Source organism: Varanus komodoensis, unplaced genomic scaffold (assembly GCF_004798865.1).
Source record: "Varanus komodoensis strain SLA01 unplaced genomic scaffold, ASM479886v1 scaffold131, whole genome shotgun sequence".
NCBI lineage: Eukaryota > Metazoa > Chordata > Lepidosauria > Squamata > Varanidae > Varanus > Varanus komodoensis.
The window spans coordinates 465,734-488,066 of NW_025335380.1; the positions used below are offsets into that span (position 1 = coordinate 465,734).

General features: G+C 46.3%; 1 protein-coding gene across 6 annotated transcripts in view; it reads right to left on the reverse strand.

Annotated features, from left to right (window-relative positions):
* LOC123019599 (cytosolic carboxypeptidase 4-like) overlaps positions 1-22,333 on the reverse strand; it is a 342,822-nt gene that overhangs the window by 286,052 nt on the left and 34,437 nt on the right. For all 6 annotated transcript variants that reach the window (XR_006413940.1, XM_044422596.1, XM_044422594.1 and 3 more), the window contains exon 4: positions 11,183-11,363. Coding sequence is in view for 5 of the 6 variants with exons in the window: in XM_044422596.1 (XP_044278531.1) it covers positions 11,183-11,363 (181 nt within the window). In the remaining variant the exon portion in view is untranslated. The remainder of the gene's footprint in view (positions 1-11,182; positions 11,364-22,333) is intronic.

The following is a 22,333-nucleotide window of genomic DNA, read 5'->3' on the forward strand; positions in this document are numbered from 1 at the left end:
AGTTACAAGTTGTCTGGGGTCACATCAGAAAAAGCAACCCCAAGTGGCACACAGAGGAATGTGTGTGTTAGGGGAGTGGGGTCCCTTTTTCCCTTACCAATCCAAAACATTGCTGTACATTGTCCGCCTATGCTACCAGCCACAATCTTAATTGTGAATCATGTTCTCTAGTGATTTTCCAAGCAGACAATGATCCAAATAAGCTTCACCCCTGGTTTGCCACGACTACAGGAAGAGTCACCCAACTCAGTTACAGCCTGCTCATGAGGATGGGGGAAAGATCCTTTGGAAATGCTCTAGCAAGCTTCATCCAAAAGGGTTTAAACTGAACTGCGGGGGGCACTGTCCCCCCAGAAACTTGTCCTGATGGGTCAAGTAAGGGGAAAGGACCAGGTTTTCAGGTCCAGGGTGTTAGATGTACTGCAGGTGCTGGTGGAGCTCCGACAAAGAGGGTGCCAGTATAAAGGAAGATGGGAGGAAGGAGGAGGCCAGGGGACCCAAAGAAAACGATTTGTGAGAAGGCGCTGAGATTCATGTACACCAATGCTAGGAGCATGGGTAATAAGCAGGAAGAGCTTGAGGCTCCCCTGGGAATAGGAGGGTATGACCTGATGGGGGTCACAGAAACTTGGTGGGATGAAAGGCAAGACTGAACTGTAAACAGAGGGGTATGACCTGTTTAGACAGGACAGGAAGGGAAAGAGGGAGAAGGCGTAGCATTATATGTGAGGGAAGGGATAGGATGCAATGAGATAGAGTGTGATGCAGATGGGGATTTGGTAGAGGCAGTCTGGGTAAAACTAAGGGGTTTTGGCAGAGGGAGGGACCTGACAGTGGGGGTATGTTAGCACCCTCCAAGTCAAATTGAGACCCTAGACAATGCTCTGATGGACTAGATTTGAAGGATAACTCAGGGGAGGGACACGGTAATTATGGGAGATTTCAATTTCTGAGACATTAGTTGGGAGTCTTACTCAGCAGAGATGGCCATGTCACGTCGCTTCCTAGACGCTATGGAGGGAGGGTTTTTCACACAGAGGGTTCAGGAGTCGACAAGGGAGGGGGGATATCCTTGATATGGTTTTGACCAACAGGGAGGAGTTGATAGATGGGGTATAGATTAGAGGAGCTCCGGATGCAAGTGTTCACTCCATCCTTTGCTTTGAGATCAGAGGAATGGGGATGAGTGGCAGGTCAAGTATTAGAAGTTGGGACTTTACAAGGGCCAACTTTGGTCAATTGAAGGCCAGACTGGGGAAAGTCTCCTGGGAAGAGGGTACTGAAAGGCAAGGGTTAGGGTTAGGGACGGGTGGGTGGCACTAAAAAGGGAGATCTTGGAGGCACAAGCCTTGATGATGTCTCTAGTTAGAAAAGAGGGGAGGTGAAGAAGAGCACCCCCATGAATGAGAGGAGAAGTGGTAAGAGGCATTAAGCATAAGAGGAACCTCCGTAGGAAATTTGTACTGGGGCAAATAGACAAAAGGGTATACCGGAAGGAGGCCCATTGCAGAAGGATTCTTCATGAGGCTAAGGCTGATTATGAGCTGAGACTTGCCAAGAATATCAGGAGCAACAAAAAGGGCTTCTACCAACATGTAAATAGCAAGAGGAAGGGAACACAAGTGGTGGGACCGCTTAATAAGGAGGAAGGAGATTTGGTGACTGATGTGAGGGAACAGGCATAGATGTTAAATAACTATTTTGCCTCTGTGTTCTCACCAAAGCAGGATGGGGGAGATTCACATGGGGGAACAGGATGTAGCTGGGGATTTGCCACCCTTGGGTGCATAGCGAGAAGTATGACTTCTAGATCGAGAGAGGTATTACTGCCACCCTATAAGACTCTGGTGAGCCCACAACTGGAGTATTGTGATCAATTTTGGACCCCTCATTACAAGAGAGATATTGCAAGGTTGGAAAGGGCCACTAGGATGGTAGCTAGTTTGCAGGGAAAGTCATATGAAGAGAGCCTGAGGGAGCTGGATCTTTTTGAGCTTTGAGAAGAGGAAACTGAGGGGGGACCTGTTAGCGACATACAGGTATGTGAGGGGGTGCCACACAGATGTGGGACATGACCTTTTTTCCTCTGCAGTGGAGGGCAGGATATGTTCCAATGGAGCAAAGCTCAGGGAACCAAGGTTCAATTTAGATGCCAGGAAGCACTTCCTGACAGTTAGGACCCCGAGGGTGTGGAATGGGCTTCCATGAGAGGTGGTTGAGGCACTATTGGTGAAGGTGTTCAAAGATAGGCTGGACATGCACATGGTGGGCATGTTGTGAATGGAGCCAGCTGGAGCCGGGGGTCAGACTAGATGGCCCGGGAGACCCCTTCTGACTTACTCTATTTCCATGTTTCTATGTCTGGCTGCTCTGGACAGGGGGAGGAAGGTGTAAACATTAGCCCCCACCCCAGCATGTGCATGTAGTTGACAAGTTTTGCAAACTGAGCACAAACGTCTGAAATGGGGCCTGTAAGTCCATTCAGCACAATATTGGCAGCAGGGAGATATGCAAAATCATGTGATAAACCAAGGTGGACAAGGAGGGAGGGAGGAGGACCCGCACCTGAGTCACAGTGCTGCATGCATGCAATCACGTCACTCCTCCCCTGTTTGCATTGCCAGGACAGGGGCTGTGCTCAGCTTTCGGCCCTGCTCACTTCAGGCCTTCTGAAGCCTCCTGGAGTGTGGCCACGGTGAGCCCCCTCTGGATGAGTGCCCTTGTTAGCTGGGCTCAATCCACATTACTGTGGCAGTAGCTGGCTGGGTGCTGACAAGAATCCTCTTTAAACGTCACATCTCTATGGCCGACTTAGGAAGGTGTTGGCATTTGCAGAGCAAGGCTCTTCAAACCCACGCAGGAGCAGGGAAAATCCCTCCTAAATCAAGAAAGATGCTGAGATAAGTAGACAGAAGTGGGATCAATAGCATAACTAAAGGAGAAGACAGAAGATTTATAGGGGTATGCACATGTGAGATGCAAAATCACTCTGCTCGTTAAAAAGTCAGCTCTGAGCAGGGATACTCAGAATAATCATCTTGTTTAAAATTGTCCTGGCTGCCTTTTTATGAGCTTTCAAAGGAAAGGAGAAGATATTAGTTTATACTCACACCTTCAAGGGAACGAGCGGGAGAGACATGGCAGTTTGATTGGGGCAATTCCAATGCACCGGGAAAGATGGAGTTCCTGATTTATACATTTTCAGGGGCTGCTGAAAAACGCTCCTGTTTGGGGTGATACTTCTGATCATCCCTTATAAGGAAGATTAGCTTATGAACATTTCCTTTATTTCCCATTAGCCTGGGTGATGTCACTGTGCAGCCAAGCGTGATAGCCTGTGTGGTGGTGACATCAGCCTGTTTACGGCATAATCCCTGATTGGGTGGGATCTCCCTTGCACGAGTCCAGGAAGTATGGAAGAGCACTGGCTGGGGAAACAGCAAGCGCTAAGCAAAATAATGTTCAGCCCATGCATCCTTGATGGGAAATCAGCATTTCACCTCAACACAAGCAGCCTATGGGAGGAGATGCATGTTTCACAGCGCTTTCAAGTATAATTCTCTTGCTCTCCCATTCTGACTGTTGGCACTCTGCACTCCCTGCCATCCGTGGCCAGCCCTGACTGGGGTTCCAGTGTCAGTGAAGCACTGCATCCACTCAGGAGTTTAGTTTGGACTTCAAAAGAGCTATCCATGCTGCCAAACTGTTTTAGAAATCTAGTCCAGCAGTATGGGTAGCAATTCAGGCTAAAGCCCAGAGTGAATACATTGCCCCTCAGACATCGGTGCCTCCAGCACAGGCCAGGGCCATTCAATTATTTATCAAAAGTGAACTCAGTTCCCTGTGTGTGTAAAATGGCAGTAGCCATACACAAGAGGAAAGTAGCCAGCCAGCTTGGAGGAAGCAATAAGCTTTGCAGACAGCAGGAGTATCCCTCCTCCCCGCCCTCAATCTCTGAAACCTCAAAGAACCCAACAAAGAGTGGGGATGCTCATTGGTCATGGAACAGTCACCAAATGACCAAGCAGGGAAGGACAGAGGGACAAGGGAAGGGGATGTCTCAGGAGAGGACACATTGGGCTGACTGGCATCCCAAATAGGAGCACTCTGTCCTGCAATATTTTGTTGTAGGTCCCACTTGTAAGCCAGTTAATGTGCAGATAATATGTCTTCCCCCACTCCTCTCAAGGAAGTCTTCCAGCAAAAGTCACCTTGGAAATGGCAAGAAAGTTGTGATGATCCTTACCCACCACTCTTGCCAAGAGGATATATTAATTATGCAATCAAAGTGAAAAACTGGGAAAGCAACCATCATTCGTCTAGCTGTCATAGAATGAGCCCTGCTGGATCAGGCCCTGGGCCCATCCAGCCCAGCAGTCTGCTCTCACAGTGGCTGCCCGCAGGAAACTCCCAAATAGGACATGAGTGCCACAGCACCCTCCTGCCCATGCTCCCCAGCAACTGGCTGGCCTAGGCATACTGCTTCTGACCCGGGGAACGGCATGGAGACATCAAGACTGGCAACCATGGATGGACGGATCCTCCATAATTTGTCAGAGGGCTTTTGGTGTATATGTGTGATATTTGATAACTAGATCAGGGCAGCTTCCATTATCTTGTTCTATAAGATTCTGAGCTGTGTGTCCTTTCAGCTGCTGAATCAGTGTCACAGCATGAAAAGCGCGAAGGAGAGGAGGCGTACTGTGAAGAGCTTGGGGAAAAATCAAAGCTCCCAACACACCCCTCCCAGGTATACCTCTCTCACCCTCACTCCCCATTTCAAAGGGAAGTCACTTGAGAAAGCAGATCAAGCGCAGCTAAAAATATCTGTTTTTCTTTTCTTTGCAGCATTTTTTCTTTGCTGATTCAGTGCTAGCAGCCCGCAGACCACCAGGACACCCAGCAGGTCAAAAGAACAAAAGAGAAGCTGTTGCCACAATAGCACAGCATGCAATTTCTAGAGCAGCTTCAAAAGACCAAGCAAACTGTTCTCAAACTCTTTCCAAAAGCTGGAAGGAAATAAAGAAAGGGCTTGCTTTGAGCTGGAGTGGGATACATTTGTAAAGAAGGAACAGTGTCTAATGGAGGTTCTCATGATCCATTAGTGATAATTTTCTACTTTAACAATTTTTTAAAATGGTTTGTACTTGTGTATACCTCACAGGTGCATGCCTATACCCCACTCTTGTTTCTCTCTTACCCTGTTTTGGCCCCACTGTTGGTACACAAGCTCCTGAAGGGAATGAAACCACCATGAGAGACAGCAGCATGCATCAGAAGACGCCCCACTTATAACTCCTGTTCTTTAAGACTCCTTTCTTCCTGCTTCCATAGGGTGAGACCTTTCCAAAAAGGACAATTTCCATGCGGAGTCCATGTGTTTTTCCAAAGCTTTCTGGTCGGGGGGGGGGGGGGCAGGGGATGCTTTTCATTGACCCTCAAGAACAGAAGCCAAACTTGGGTCAATCAGAAATTCTCCAAGGAACAGAACATTGCAGCAAAAGACAGATGGCCATATTGCAGGAGCGCCAACCCTGCCCACGGACACTTGCAATACGAGGGATGGACAAACTCACCCCCGTCACCCTGCAAGTCTTTACCTCACTCTCTGGAATGAAATCCTATAAATGAAATGGGCACCTAAAATGGAGAGGCATTCTTCTTATGTTACGGTTACAGCCTGCCATTCTTCCTCTAGCAAGGAACCACGGTGGCTTGCTAGGTCCTCCTCCTCTCCATTTTACCTTCAGAACAACCACTCTGCGAGGTCAGTTGGGCAGAGTGCCTGCAACTGACCCAAAGCCACTCAGGGATCTCCATGGCTGAGTCCAATACTCTCACCACTGCACCGCACTGCCGCTAATGGCATAGGGCCATTAGGTCTAGAATCTAGCATCGTTAATGGCATGCCTGTTTCATGGCTCAGCTAACTTCCAGTTTCTCCAGAAGTTACGTCGCCAAGTGGGAGAGGCATGTCTCCCATGCACATTTAGGCCACAGTCTGTTCATGCATATGCAAATTACAATCTTAAAGCTGATTACTCAGAAGTAAATCCCACAGAATTCAGAGGAGTTTACTCTCTCATAATCATGATTAGCACTGGTTTGCTTGATGCCCTGTAATGTACCACTGGGCCATGGCACATGCTGCAGTTATGAAAAGGATATTTAAACTGGTGATTACCTATTGTAAGATAATGATGTTTTTCTAATATAGCTTTAACTGAAAAACAAGCAAACTTCCTCTTGGTGTTTTAAAGAGTACAGAATGGACCACTAGAATGCGGCATACAGGAAGAGTAGCAGAACCTATTGAACTGGCATCTCCAATATGGTGCCCGTGGTCCATTTTGTCCATGGAAAAAATGGGAACCATGGGAACCTCTACTGATCCTCACCTGGCTGCCACTGGTGGCTTCATTTTCTCTCCTAAGGTTTTACTTTAATTCAACCATCCATGCCAACCATGCAGTTTCTCTCTTGTAGCAGCCATTTTGTGAAAGTGCTCACAACAGTCTCTCAAAGTTTCCTTTGTGTCCACTGACCCCAAAATCTTGTTGACCCCCTGACTTACAGCAATATACAGAGAGCACAAACTTAAAAACTCTTCTCTTGTGTAAACAGTAAAATATGTTTGGTTCACATTTTAACAGGAAATGACCCAATTTGCAATTGCTGAACTACAATACAAACCAGAATCAAATTTTCCTTCAGGTTTTGGCCTTTGCTGAATGTTGAAATACAGGTCTCCAATTGATCTGTACAAAAATGCATACATTAAGGAACTCTTCACCCAACCTGGCACCATCCACATGTGTTTGAACTTCAGTCCCCATTGCTCTTCCAGCCAGGCATGTTAACTGGACAATTCTGGGAGCTGTAGCACAAGACATCCTGAGAGTACCATGTTGGGGAAGGTTTTGCTAAGGCAGCAACAAGCAAAAAAGTCAAATATTAGGCAAAGGGACTTGCAGAAAATAAATGTGATAAAATTGCATACAGAACTGCAAGTGATGTTTAATCTGACCTTAACAAATCAGAAAGATGAGATTGTGGGATAGAATAAAGTTGCGTATAAAAAAATCAGTGTTAGAAACATAGAAACAGAGCAAATCAGAAGGGGTCTCCCGGACCATCTAGTCTGACCCCTGGCTCCAGCCAGCTCCGCTCACGACATGCCCACCATGTGGACGTCCAGCCTATTCTTGAACACCCTCACCGATGGGGCCTCAACCACCTCCCGGGGAAGCCCATTCCACACCCTCAGGGTCCTAACTCTCAGGAAGTACTTCCTGGCATCTAAATTGAACCTTGAATCCCTGAGCTTTGCTCTGTAGGAATGCATCCTGCCTTCCTCTGCAGGGGACAACAGGACTCTACCCATCTCCATGTGACATCCCCTCACATACCTGTATGTCGCCAACAGATCCCCTCTGAGTCTCCTCTTCTCTTGGCTGAAGAAACCCAGTTCCCCCAAGTCTTGCCTCATATGGCTCTCCCTGCAATCCAGTCACCATCCTTGTGGCCCTACGCTGCACTGACTCTAACCTGACTATATCCCTTCTGTAATGAGGGGCCCAAAACTGAACACAATACTCCAGTTGCAGATGCACCAGAGTTGTTTAGAGTGGTAGTAATACCTCTCTCAATCTAGAAGCCACGCTTCTGGCTATGCAACCAAGGGTGGCCTTCACCTTCTTGGCCGCCATGTCACACTGCTGGCTCATGTTTAGCCTGCAGTTAACCAGCACCCTTTCACAAGTGCTGCTCTCCAGCCACTTGTCACCTAACCTGTACTTATGACACCCATTCCTATGCCCCACCTTGCACTTATCCACATTGAATGCCATCCTGTTGTCTCCTGACCACTTCCATAGTCTGTCCAGATCCTTTTGGATCTGGACTACCTGCTCCTCAATTGTGGCCACTGCCCCAACTTTAGTATCATCTGTGGATCTGATCAGCAGACTGTTCCCCCCTTCATCCATGTTGTTGATGAAAAGATTAAACAGGATCAGCCCCAAGAAAGAGCCCCAAGACATGATTCTCCACTAATAGTTACCCTCTGCTTTTGGTCAGTCAACCATGCCCTAATCCACCGGACAGTGCTTTGGTGTATCCCAAAACTGCTCAGTTTCTCCACCAGGATATCATGCGGCACTTTGTCAAAGGCCTTGCTGAAATCCAGGTATACCACATCCACTGCATCCCCTCCATCTAGCCATCTCGAAACCTTGTCATAGAATTCCACAAGGTTTGTCTGGCAGGACCTGTTTTTCCGGAAGCCGTGTTGTGTGGCCACCAGCCTCCCTTCCCTATCTAGCATCACTAGATCTCTCACTATTATGACCCTTTCCATTGCTTTTCTTAACATAAGCAAGACAGACAGACATTTCCCTTCCTTTTGTTTTTCATCTATGTCATGCGGAGCATCCCCTCACAACAATCTTACAAAGGTTTACTCAGAAGTAAAGCCCAGTGAGTTTAATTATGCTTTCTCCCAAATAACTGAGCATAGAATAACAGTGCTGAATCAGACAAGGAAGGAGACTGCTTGAAAAATGAATGAATAGCTTAAAATGTTTGGGGGCAGGAGGGCATTTTTATTTTTACTGGTTATCCTTCAAGGTTCCCTCTTTGAAAACTATTTGGCATCGATGTCATTGTTGTAAATGATCAACCTTTTTTGACTTTAGCAATGTGTTTTAGGATAATTTGCCAAATAACAAATGGGTTTTTTTCTGTGATAATCAGTCAAGGGAAACTGTTGTCTTCATTAAATACTTGCACAATGTCACTAGTACTGAACTGTTGTAATATTTATGTTAATTGGCTAAATATCTGATGAATTGGTTAACAGGTAGGCAGTTAATTTACCCAGAAAACTGCATTAATCAGTGAACAGCCTTACAAACTGCAGGCTTGGAAGACTTAGCATATTGATAAGTGCAGTGGTATGACTTGCATTGGGTAAACAGGGAGCATTTTGTACTGCTTGCAGTGCTGCAAGGACATAGAATGGGCATCCAAGGTCGTGTGACAATTATTTGAATAATGTTGCATGGTATAATATTTTCTCGTCAGATGTGTTTTAAGGTGGGAGGAAAAAGCTAGCCGTTATTCGAAACTGAGCACAGATGATTGCAGAAGCAGGAATGCTTCGGTTCAGGGGTCCTCAAGCAAGCCATTCCCTCAGAGTGCATGTGCAATACACACAAATACTTATATTTTTCTTTTCTTTTCCCATTCTGCAGCTAGTCTCCCCTTCCTGGGTTGTCTGTGAGCAAACATATGAGGAGGGACCCAAAAAGACCCAGAATTATCTTCTGGAGGGCGGACTCCTTGTAGTACAGGCTTCCCCCACTAGGTGAGTGTTCTAGGAAACAAAAAAAATTATTTATTTGAGAAGGCTGCATCACAATTTGCGGAGTTGTAGCAAAGAGATGGCTGTGTCCTTCCTCCATGACAATTCAGCTGCACATGCCATGCTGACTGTTCAACCATTTTGACCAAACACGGCATGACCCTTGTGCCCCACCCTCCCCATGCAATGATCTCACCCCGTGTGATTTTGTTTTGTTTGTTTCCCCAGGTGAAAAAGTCTTCAAAGGGAAATGTTTTGCCAATGTAGAAGAGGTGAAACAAAAAACAGCAGAAGCACTAAAAGGCATCAAAACTGATGCACTCAAAAACTGTTTTGAGCAACTTCTATCAAACTTGGGATTTTTTCTATAATTGGCTGGAGAAACGGGACCTGGCATAAATTTAGAGATGTTTTCAAGTTATTATAAACTGATTTGAATATGATTATAGAATGTTAAAAATATGTAGTAGGGGGTTGACCCAGTAAATCTGATGTATGTGAGAATTGATGTTTTTAGTATTAGTTTTAAAACTTTAACAAAAAATTCTAAAAAACAAAACAAAACTGTTTTGAGCAGCAGAAAAAATGTCTCAGTAGGTGCATTGCATCAAACGGAGAGTACTGTGAAGGTAACTGAAGTTTCAGCATGTAAAAATAAATGTACTTTTTAAATAAATAAATGCCTTTTTGGGTTCCCCCTCCTACACCATTTTGGCTCAGGAAGGGTTTACTGGTGAGTTTAAAATGTCTATATTTCCCTTCTGTTTCTTAGTGGCCTCTTTTTGGCAATCACCACCTGAGTGGTGATGGGATGCGGTTTTGCTGCCTATGCCTTCATCCGCCTTCTCTAGCAGTGGCCAGGAGTTCTACCTTACAAGGTCAAAGCTCTCCTGGAAGGGCTGACGGAGGGCAGGTCTCCACTGGAAGGTGTCCCCTCTTTGAAGGACTGGCTAGATCAAGTCTGAATGGAAGACAAGGGGAAGCAGAGGCCTTGTGGTTCCCAGCAGAAGGGTGCACTTGGACAGCAGACTGAGCAGGCAATCTGTTCAGCAGCTCTGAGGAAGACGGATGGCATTTTTCTTTAAATTATGTACATTATTTTGGGGGTTCTGTATTTCTTCTGCTTTGGTAATGGGCAAGTAGAGGGAGAAGGACCTGGGATGCTTGAGCTAGCTAAAATTATCTAAACTTCACTTCTGCTCTCAGCTTGCTCCCATTCTCTTTTGCAACTTTCCACATTTCATTCAAATGGGAAAGGTGCAGGTTTTCTAAAGTTGTGCATTGGGCAGTTGATGGTTATGTACTTCCAGCAATTTGTAGTCATTTCTGGAGGACATGAGCTTCCTTCCCTGTTTGTGTTTGAGGCTGTGAGCAGGGCGTTCTGAAGTGGTTTGCCAACTGAAGCAAATCCTCATACTTCTGTGTGTGTAAGTGGCCACCCTACCAATAGCAGGGGCTCTCCTAGGCCCTAGAGGAATTTCTTTCCATTCCTTGTGTCTCTAGAAATGCCTGAAACAGAAATCCCACCTCCAGGATCCTAATCCCTCTTTGCACATTGCAGCATTCAGAGCTTCTCTGTAAAGAAATTCAGCCCTCAAGCTGAAAGCGGTACTGCATCCCTGAAACAAATACATTCAGCTCAACATAACACTATATTTCCTTGGCTTGCAAGGGTCATTGATACCTTCATGGACTCCAACTAATAAGGAAAGAACCTTACTTCTGCATCCCACATCTGGAACTCACAGCACCTGAAATGTTGACTGTGACAGACTCGCCTGCCCCTCCACTGATGGCAAACCCAACTGCATCACTCACTTGCCATTGATGACTCCATCTGGATTCAGCATGGGGATGACCTTGAAGATGAAGCAGTGCCTCAGGAGATCTGCAATGGGCTCACTGCTGAGGAGGAATTCCAACGTCCCCTTCATTACCCAGCTGGCATTGCTCTCACCTGGGTGGACCCGTGCCATGAGCACCACATAAGGTCGGTCACCTAAAAAAACCCAAATTTTTTAAAATCATCATATTTTCTCTTCTCCCTCATCAGAGCTTATATGTATCTACCCCCAAAGTCTGAAGGTAGCTTTTTATTCCAGAAAGGTGCTGGATGCATGGAGAGGTTGCTCTACTTCTTCTTGTCAAAAGTGCCCTTCTCAACAGAACACAGTGAAGCTTTTGTGGGCACCCAGAGCTGGATCAAATAGTGTTTTGACAAATGAGACCCATAACAAAGCCCTCCGTGCCTCATTGGGAACTCTGGTTCTGATACCCAGGACAGACAGATTGGCCTTCCAGCCAAGTGGAGCCTTGTCCTACATTCTCAGCTGTGCCCGCTGCTTCCTCTGTTCTTTCAGATAAGAGTGATTCCTGTCAGGAGCTCAAGCAGAGTGGAGCAGGCTCCATCAGAAGGAATGAGGAAAGTAAATAGACTTTGTTGTGAGCTTGGTCTAGGTTCCGCATGTGACAGAATGTGGAATCCATGGATGGTAAAGTGGATAAGACTGGTTCAGACTGGTGGTGATACGTCTGTACAATAGGAAACTCTGACATCAGCAAGAAGCCTCTACACACACAGACACACACACAGACACACACACACACACACACCCCTCTTTCAGTAAAAGCAATTTTCAAAGCAGACTAAATGGAATTAAAGTAAGACTAATGCAACCCGCATCATAACATAGTAACAATATGAAGAGAACTAGATAAACAGCTATAAAAGGAAACCAACTTGTTCTATCTCCCTGCCATTCCCATTTTCTAACTGCAAGGGAACATTAAAGAAAACTTCGTCATGCTGGAAGTGCCCCAGTCTACCTGGGCAGGCTGCCTCGTGTCCACCTGCTTGTGTGGGACTAGGCTTGCCTTCCCTGCTCCCTCTGGTGAGAAAAAGAGGCTGTCATCTTGCAAGGACTGTGGGGCTGGAAGACGCAGGCAGGCGGACAAGTACAACTCATTCTGGCGGTCAGAACCAGAGACCAATACAGGGAGAAAAGGCTACAAAAGAGGAGGCCCCCTCATTAGAAAGTTAATGTGTGAGCAGGCCCTCATTTACAGTCTGATTTTAAACATCATCATGCAAAACTACAAACAGAATTCCACTCCCTCTTGTTCATGTAATCAACAGCCGCTTCTGATTCTGAGTCCCTTTCAAACTCTGCCAGTATAAATGGAAGGTAAATGAAATATATGCTTTCTGAAAATGATGAGCATTGACAGCCTTGATCTGCAGTTGGCAGTCCATCCAGCAGTTAGATGATTTGGTGTGACACTCAATGAGAGATCACTTTCCTTCAGTGAAAAACAGTAATGGATGCCAGCATGCTCGCTTCGAGACTTTTTTGTCATTCTTAGATCATTCAACTGTTGAAAGACATACAGTTAAATTCAGTTGCTTTGTGGGTTTTGGACCAAGAAGAGGCCCCTAAGGAAGAACAAGGCAAGAACTGCCCTCTTTCTTTCAAGGAGAATCTAAAGCAAGAACTCCATTACAAAGATTTGCCCTTAAATCAGACCGTGTCACCTCTCTGGATCGAACTGTCATCCACAGGTTGTGCAGCTGTCATATAGATACTGGTGAACTGAAATTTCCATGTAGACACATCCCAAAGTGTCCTAAAATTCTGTTCACTGAAGGAGGAATGAGAAAATTGGTCTTTTTAATATCTGCAACTCATTGTACACGTTCACCCATTTCAGCACTAAATCTGCAATATTTCCCCTTCCCAATCATATTAAAATACTGTTCAAATACATACTGTTAAAGACATTTCCTCACAAAATTATCACATATAGAAGCATTTTTTCTCAAAAATCTGCATTTCTAAAGGTGTTTTGGTCTATATTCTTTGAGGTGAGAGTTTGCCAGAACACACGGGAAGTGCAAAAGCCAGCAGAGAGCTGAGGTCTGATCCACATGTTCATTGATTCAGCTTAAATGTGCCTCACACTCCAAAAGTGCTACTTTTGCAATGTACAATTACTTCACGGGCTGAGAATCCCAACCACAAATTCCCCAGCTGTCTCTGCTTGCCAGGAACAATCACAATCTTCTGCTACATGCCACCACCTGATTTTCCCCCTGCCTTTTCAGGATGGCTAGTGGAATTTAGCAGAAATCTCATCATTAACTTAGATGGTAATAAAGAGGGGAGAGAGAGGATATAAACTGAACTAGCTCTGCATGTATTGAATACTAACAGGTTCTGCCAGGATTTGCTACATGGAAATATCTAACTCCGAGTGGGAAAGTTCAGGAGGCCCAAGCACCATCTGAACTCCTTTGGCTGACCTGGGGAACCTGGGCTCTCAGAGAAGATGATCATGGCTCCATCCCTACAGGAAAACAGGAGTTCTGCTTCAGAGTCAGAGGCTGAACAACCTAGGGATGTGTGAGGAATATGCCCTGGGGGTGAGATTCCTTCAGTTCCCCAGATACTAGCCCACTTTCCTGCAGCCAGGAGGCCAACTTGGTGCCAAGCACCCTGAGCATTTTCATGGGCATCTCCCAGAAACTGAGTCCCATGCAAATGTTGTGCAAGCAGACAACATTTGTGCTGCAGAAGGTGGCTTGCTCATTGTGCAGCCAGGGTTCTGAGAGCACTCACAGGGTTCCTCCCAGCTTGGCTGGCTCTAAAGGCAGGGCCAGGCCAGGCAAGAGAGGAAGTCCAATGAACAGAAGAAAACCAGTTCCCAGTTCTGAGTACCAGAATTTAAGAAAGATGCAGAAAAATTGGAAAGGGCCCAGAGGAAGGTCACAAAAAAGACCCAGGGTTTGGAAACACTGCCCTATGAGGAGAGGCTGAGAAAACTGGGCATGTTCAGCCTTGAGAACAGAAGTCTGAGGGGGGACATGATACAAGTACCTCAAAGGCTGTCACAAAGAAGAAGGTCGAGATCATTTCTTGCTGATGCCAGAGTGTAGGACATGGAATAATCGGCTTGAGCTGCAACAACTCAGATTCAAGCTAGATATCAGGAAAAGTTTTCTTGCTGTCAGAGCAGTATAACAGTGGAACCAGTTGCCTAGAGAGGTTGTGGGCCCTCTCACACTAGAGACATTCAGAAAGAACCTGGACAGTCATCTGAGTGGGATGGTGTAACTTGGTGTCCTGTAACAGTAGGGGGTTTGAGCCAATGGCCTTCATGGCCCCTTCCAGCTCTGTTATATGATTCTATGAACCCTAGAACAACCACTCAGAGAGTGTTGTTACTTTCAGAGGAATATCTGTAGGGTTCCTGTAAAAATAAATACATTTCTAAAGGAGGATTCCTCAAGAAGTAGAACCCAACAGGAGCAAGGCAGCACAGCTAAATCTGTGCTTGACTTTTGGTTTGTTTCCATTTTTCTGCTGAAATTAACTGCATGCTTGCAGAACAAAAAACTAAATTGAGCTGAAGGACGTGATGGGTTGGCACCTACCTCTTGTATACAAGGTGTGGCTGCATATTGGGTGAGCCATGCCCCTTCACTTCCCGCTGCCCCAGACACAATCGCATTGCCACACAAATGCACGCTCATGAACATAATGCAATCCTGTATCTGAAATGCTATCTTCTATAGGGCTTACAGCCATGTGAGAGTGCATATGCTAGGAAGATAGGGAGTTGCCTGATAACATGTCTGACCATTAGTCTGTCTAGCTCAGTGCTGCTAACACTGACTGGCAGCCCACCCTACCTAGCAAAGCTGGAGTTTGAATCTGGAAACATCTGCACGCAGAGCAGTCTCCTCCAGTGGGCTAAGAGCCTTAGGTGCCATGCAATGTGTGAACGGCCATTTCACATGTGGCTGGGGCCCATTGTAGCTGCTGACGGAACCTGCAGAACAATTCTGGTTTTGCTAAAGAATAATGATGGCAGTGACCTGGGCCAGCAGGCACAAAGGACATGGGTGGGAAGCAGCAGTGGTGCTAGAGCCAGGCCCTTCTGGTTGACTTCTCTCCTTGGCTCCAAAGTATTGTGCAGCAGTGGCAGGCAGGCAGGCAGGCAGGCGGCTTGTGACTGCTCCTGCAATGCCCTACAGCAGGTTTTGCACCGATGCCAAAATGGCAGGTTGGGGGCAGCAAGTCCATAGCATTGCTGCTGTTCTTCACTGCAAGGGCAGGACCACTTGCAGTAAGCTGCCTGCCTGAGGCCGTGGAAACTTGCAGTGGTGTGGAGAGCCATTCATTATCACTTTGCAGGTAGGTTGGGGCTGCATGACCTGAGCCAGTCTCATAATAAACCAAAAGCACACGCTGTTGCTTCTTATATACATAATGGTAAAGGACAATTGCAGAGCAAATTAATTGAGCCCATGGAAGATAATGTGCAAGGGGAGGGTGCTAGACACAGATTGGGCAATCGTCACTGATACGCGCATATGGGCACATCTGCTTTCATTTAGCAAAGGTTGAGGGATATGTGCCTGGCGTGTGCTTCTGAGTGAGTTCCACTCAGGCTGGGATGCCTTTGGCTTTATCTGGCATGGAACCTACCCATGCGCTGCCTCCAGCATCCAGAGGTGGCTCAGAAGGCACCACTGTGCTTCTGTCTGCATTACATGTTTGTATGTATAAGGTTCTTCCGTGTTGCAGCCTTTACGCTTCCCAGAGAGCTTCAGCTAGTAGGCAAAATGGATGTGCAAGTTCTCCACAGGCCTGACCCATTTGCTGTGTTCCTGTTTGGGGTCCTACTGCACAGCTGAAGAGGCAGGCAGCAGCCCTTGCCTACCTGTGCATGGACGGTGGCCTGCATGTTTCCCTCTTCTAGATAGTTTTGCTGGCTGTTCCTCCACCCCACCACCCTATCATCATCATGATTTAGATCTCCTGATCTCACTGCTGAGCAAAACGTTGGGGGCCAACTGTGTGCCGCTGGGAACTGGACTCCAGAGGGCTCCTAATGGACAACAGCTGCAACCAGCACACAGCCAAGTATATGGGCTGCCTTTATTTTTGCTTTTTAAAAATGGATGGCTACAGTGTTAACCACTCTTATCTATTCTCAGTGTTGTGAGAAAAGGAGCAAGTGGATTGCTCGGGTCCTGTTTGGGTTCCTAAATGCTTCCATTGCTGTAGCTGCTTCAGGGTTTGGTTTTGTCAGAGCTGAACCCTTACCAGAAGAATAAGCATTCATTCCACAAATACAGTAGCCCTCTCCCTGGTGTGAATGTGTTCATGGCAGCAAGAGGTGTAAACCTTTTGCATGTTACAGATCAAGTCAAGACCATGGCATGAACCAGTTTGTTAACTGTGTATGAAGAGCCTTTCAACTTGTCCACCACATTTGAGGACAGAAAAACTGGGTGTGGGATTTCTGAATGTCTGCACCATTTGCTCTTTCTCACTGGAAGGGCCCCCAGTTGGTAGGAGTTTTGTAGCTTTCCCCCCAGGGGGTTCTGTGTTCTCTCTCTCTGCACTGCCACTGCAATTGATACCAGCTGGCAGCCTGACCCCCATTTTTCATTCTGCAGAATACCGGGCATCATTCCAAGCATGCAGGGAGGTCTATGTTGTAAGCCGCCCCGAGGCTTCGGCGAATGGGGCGGCATAAAAATGTTTTAATAAATAAATAAATAAATAAATAAACCTCACCAAAAATTGGTGAAGATTTGGAGAAAATTCTGCAAAGCAACCATTGCTTTTTCTTGGGGGAGGGGGGACCTCTCAGGGCTGTCAGAGAAAAATTTCTTCTCAGACACTTTGGTTCAGCTCTAGCTGGCATTCTTAAATTGCAGATCCACTGTGTAGCTGCTGATCACCTGAAAGTGCTGGAACACGCGTGACAGCTGGCAGCTTGACAGGATGGGGCACTCATGCACACTCCTCTGCCACCTCATAAGCCGAGAACAAGAAAGCCCAAATCAGTCGCATGAGAATGTCGACTGAAAGGTCCTCCTTCGCATTTCAAGTGAATGAGAACAGCAAAGAAAAAATCCTTCGGAAAATGCTTTCGGCACAGCACTGTTTTCAATGCCTCTGGTGTTCAGTGGAAGCATTAAGCACTTTCTTGAGCTTCTCCCCCTAAAATCAAAACTGGCCCCAGATTCATTCTTTAAGGGCTTGCCTTGTTCCAGTTGCACTGAGAGCCTTTGAATCAACGGCAGTACCCTTAAAAAGGGATGCCCCAATTATCACACTCAGACTCAAAGCATCCGAGAGTAGGGTAGGGTAGTTCTCTCTCACCTGGTGGCCCTCCAGATGTCTGAAATTTCATCTCCTAGAAGCCCCAACAGAATACAGACTGTCAGGCATGCCCTGAGCAGGGATGTGTGGGGATCTCTGCTGGGGTTAGCAACCTGCCAGATGGCCTGGTCTCAGCTCCCGAGAGTCCAGTCCACTTTGGCAGAGCCCCGAGCCCGAGCTGCTGGCAAGTGCACCCGTGTCCACAAGGCAGCCACCAGGAATTGAGCCCCACCTGCTGGGCTGCTACCTTGTGCTGCTACACGTGACGTGGAAAAGGGTTTCTGAATGTGCAGCCTTCGTTCCATAAGCATGTGCAGACTTTCTGACTCAACTGAGCATGAGAGGAACAGATTGCAGTAGGTCTTGCCCCAGTGCTAGCCTAGAGTGGGTAGTGTAAAACAATGTGGGGTGCCAGGATGAGAAAACTCAAGGAAAGTGCTTTCACCAGCTGTAGTGCGAGGGCACAATATGGGAGCAATTGTGGTGCATATAATTGCTGTGCGTACAAATGAGGCCATGGTGGAACCCAAATTTGCTGGACTGCAGCAAAGCACCAGGCCTTCTCTTAGCGGCGATTTTGGTGTCAGCTGCCATGCCCCACCTGAGACCCCCATGTCCCCTCTGAGCCAGCCTTCAATGGCTTGGGGTAAATGGGTCTTTGCACTAAAGATAGTTCTGATGTAAACTATTTGGGTCTGGCTTAGTTTCGAAGAAGCAGGACAGGCCCATTAGCTTTACAAAAGACTAGCACTGTGCTAAAATTTTTCTCCCACATTTTCCAACCATTCTCATTCTATTTGGTAGAAAAGAAATGGCTCTTGAGAAGAAATTCAAAGGAGAAGAACATTTTGCAGAAATTCCCTTGGATTGGGGTCAGTGTTCTTGTATTATTACTTGGGAGGTAGCTGAGGAGTGTGAGTGTCCTGTCTTTTGTGGTACAATCCTTTCTCTCCAGCTTCATGCACTTCAGTTCAAGCTCAAGGCATCTTAGCTTTCTTAGCTAATTCTTCCCATGGGACTTTTTGGAGTCAAGGAGTGCAGGCAGGCTGGGGGACTCCAAAGCTCTGACAGGAAGGACAGAAGCACACATTGCACTCTTGGACATCGCCCACCCATTGTCCCCACCACTTGGGTGGAAAGCCCTCTCCTCTCACACACCAAGTCCTCCTTGGATGACACTAGATACAGCCACAAGGAAGGATACAAACTGAAGACCAGATGGCCGACACATTTGCTGACGTTGCCACTTGCAATCATAGCACAAAAAAGAAAACCCGGAGGCAAAAAGGAAGAAGCTGTGCTACAGCTACTGCCAATGGTGAGCTCCACCGCTGAGAAGCTGGTGTTTCTGCCCACAGAGAGGGTGGAGAATTTCAAGAGGCCATCTGCGACCAGATCTACAAAAGACAATTTTCATATATTGAGAGATGGCTACACACAACAGTCTGCATTTTGAGGCTTTCTCTGGAGCATGGGGCTAGGAGAACTGCCGTGGTGAGAGCTTACCCAGCAAGATGAACCATTATGTCATTGCTTGTGTATGGCCATCACTTTATTGAATTGGGCATTCCAATGCACATTAGTGCACCTTTACTGAGAAGGATGGATCTTATAAAGAAACCACAGCCTTGAGCGTACAGGAGCTGAGCAGGGCTGCCATGCTGGATAGCATTCATCATAGGGTTGCCACAAGGTGGGTATGATTTGAAACCATGTAACAAAAACAGGGCAAGGGTTCAGTCATCGGGCAACTGATACCCTGCCCAACCCAGGGGGACAAGAACAGCCATGGCCCAAATGGGTAATGTGGGCCCAAGTGCATGGCATGGGTACCAGTCCTTGAGCTGGCTAGGTCTGGAAGCTACATCCCAAGATGCCTTAGAGGAATCCCTCAGTGTTCAGCAAAAAGCTGTGACAGAAATGCAGAACAGGACAAGTAATGGCATTTGAAAATGCATGCAAACATTCTTTCCACTCCCATTAACTGGCAGCTAACTTCTGTCCATAGAAAGAAACCATGTTAAAGAAGTTGGGCGAGAAAGTTGGCTATCTGGAAACTTAGGGCAAGGCCTCTCAAGATGGAGCAGTAACAGGTAGAGCAACCTAGCGATACCTGTGAAAATGAGCCCTTCAGTTAGCCCAAGCCCTCATTCATGACCTCAAATACTGTGACCATCCTGATCGTCTGCCTTACTGGAATATGGCAATGCCCAGCAGCCCATGCCATGCATCCTGCCCTCGGCAAACCCGTGTCCAGCCAGCCAGTTGCTTTGCAATTGTGTGCAAGTTGTACAAGGTTACATACTGAACAGAGGCCCTTCAGCACTCGCCTCGAAGGCCAGCTCTTTAAAAGTATTAGGTGGCTATGCTGAGCGGAGCCCTTATTGGATTCTGGGGATGCTGCCAGCCAGCTCAGGTTAGCTATTTATCTCTGCAGAAACCTCATGTGGCACATAACCTTCTCCAGGAATGTAAATAATGAAAAGGGGAAAGCACAGGAACCTTTTTCCGCTACATAAAATCTCATCCAACAGATCACATCTTGTTACACTGCATTATGTTCTGACATGCCCAGAATATAACACACGACCACTAGCAGATACCAACTGTGTGGAAGTGGATAAAGAAAGTGGGGGAGGGTTGTCATTTAGTTCTCTTCCTTCTTCCTCTCCAACCCACAACTCTGTCTTGCAGAGTGGGCGAAGGTCCTCACAATTTTGAGAGACAGATATTCAATGGGGCAGGACTATTATCATTGCAATGTTGCAATGAGGTGCCTCACCTCTTAGATGTTAGATTACCAGTCATCTGTGACAATGAAGGTTTGCAGAAAGTCCCTGAAAGACACATCTGTAGCGTCTACACTGTTTGACACTGTTAATAACTGACACCAGGAATGGAGACTGGAGTCTTAAAATTGGAGTCCTCAAAGGAAATAGAGTCCACCTTCTAGCCAGTACAGGAAATTCATTGAGACGAATGGCCATCCATCCTCAGCTTTGAGAAACAGCTGGTAAAGGACAGGTCATCATTTTGGAAGAAGTCTGTTCAACAACTCATATCAGCAGGAGGTTCTTTCTGAGACGGAACTGACGTCCTGTCAAGTCCTGCCTTCTGCAGAAAATTATCACAGACACCAGCATCAGCTCTGGCACACCTAGGTTTGCTCCACACCTAAGAAGCCATCTTATATCAGACAAGACTCTTTGGCCACATGGCCAACATGTCACCAAACAACTCCCAAGTTGTTATTTTTAAAATAAACAATAAATTTCCCTATCAACAGCTGGGACTGCTCTGAAATAAGTTTCATTGGTGCTGAAAGAGGAGGGTTCAAACGACCTTAGTGCATTGGCACTCAGCCCCTCTGCCTATACTCACTACATGGGCAGGTGACTCGGTCTTGCTTGCGGTGGGGATCAGGATAGCTTTTCCAATTGCCAAATGTGTCCACAGACCAAAACATTTACCCACCATAGCTCTAAACTAATCAGGACCTTTCTGCCATCTGCCACCCAACCCTTTGTAACATTTAAGGCACTGGAAATGAAAATCTGAGATCTTGATCATTCCAGTAAGCCATGATCCCTCCTTTCATATCCACATAGGCAGCAGAATGAAATCCATACAAGTCATTACTGTAAATCCATATTCAGCAGCTATGTCTTTTTCAGGTTTACTCTAAAGTATCCCCAGGAGGCCCTGTCCAAACCTCAAAGCTCCTTTCACACAAAGGTCCCAGTCCAAACTGGATAAAATTCAATCTTCCAACCTGTTGTAGAGGAAAAAATAGAATAAAAATAGAAAATGGCTAGATATTAGTTTAAAGCAGTGTCTTTTTGATCCTGAGCCAGCAGATCAATATAATGGCCAGATGGTCTATTCTTCAAACAGGCAAGAATCACTGTGAATGCTCCACATGACAGTCCCAGCCCTTTGCCTGATCTGCTATTTTCCCACTCATGATGGCTTTTATTCAGCCTTGGAAAACATTACAAACATGTTCCATAGGAGGCAGTTGAGGCCCCACTGGTGACAGTGTTCAAGGATAGGCTAGACGTGCACATGGGAGGCATGTTGTGAGCGGAGCCGGCTGGAGCCGGGGGTCAGACTAGATGGCCCGGGAGACCGCTCCTGACTTGCTCTGTTTCTATGTCACTCTTCTATCTGCATTTTGCAATGGTATAATCCATTCTGCCACCTCATTCTGCTATGTATACAGACCAAGCCACCCAAAGGCTAGTTATAGGCAGATGACTGTGTGGAATGGCCTTTGTTGAAAGCCATGGAAACTATTGGTGGTTGTCATATCTGTGATGACCCATTTACGTATCATGTGATGCTCCATTTATCAAGCTATCACTTCATACATGTAATCAGGAGTATATATCTGCAAATCAGCCTGAGACTAACTTCTCCTATAGCAATCTGCTTCTACTTTCTGAAGTTTACAAAGGTGGAGGTACCAAAAGGAGGGTCTTTTTTGTGGTGGCATCAAAAGCATGGAAACTTTATCCTAGATGCATTTGCCTGGCACTATCATAACTATGTTTTCTCTGCCTGACAAGTACATCAAATCTAACTTGTTCTTCTGTGCTTGCAACATCTATTAATATCTGCTTATGCCCTACTTTCCATTTGCTCGCTTCTTCTGTTTTTATTTGTTGATTTTATGCTATTGTCTTTTTCCTTTATGTCGTATTTTTATTTTTGTTGAGAGCTTTGTCAACTCCCTTGAGAGCTTTTAACAATGCCAGTTGGAATAAAAATGTGACTGATAGATGTTGCAGAA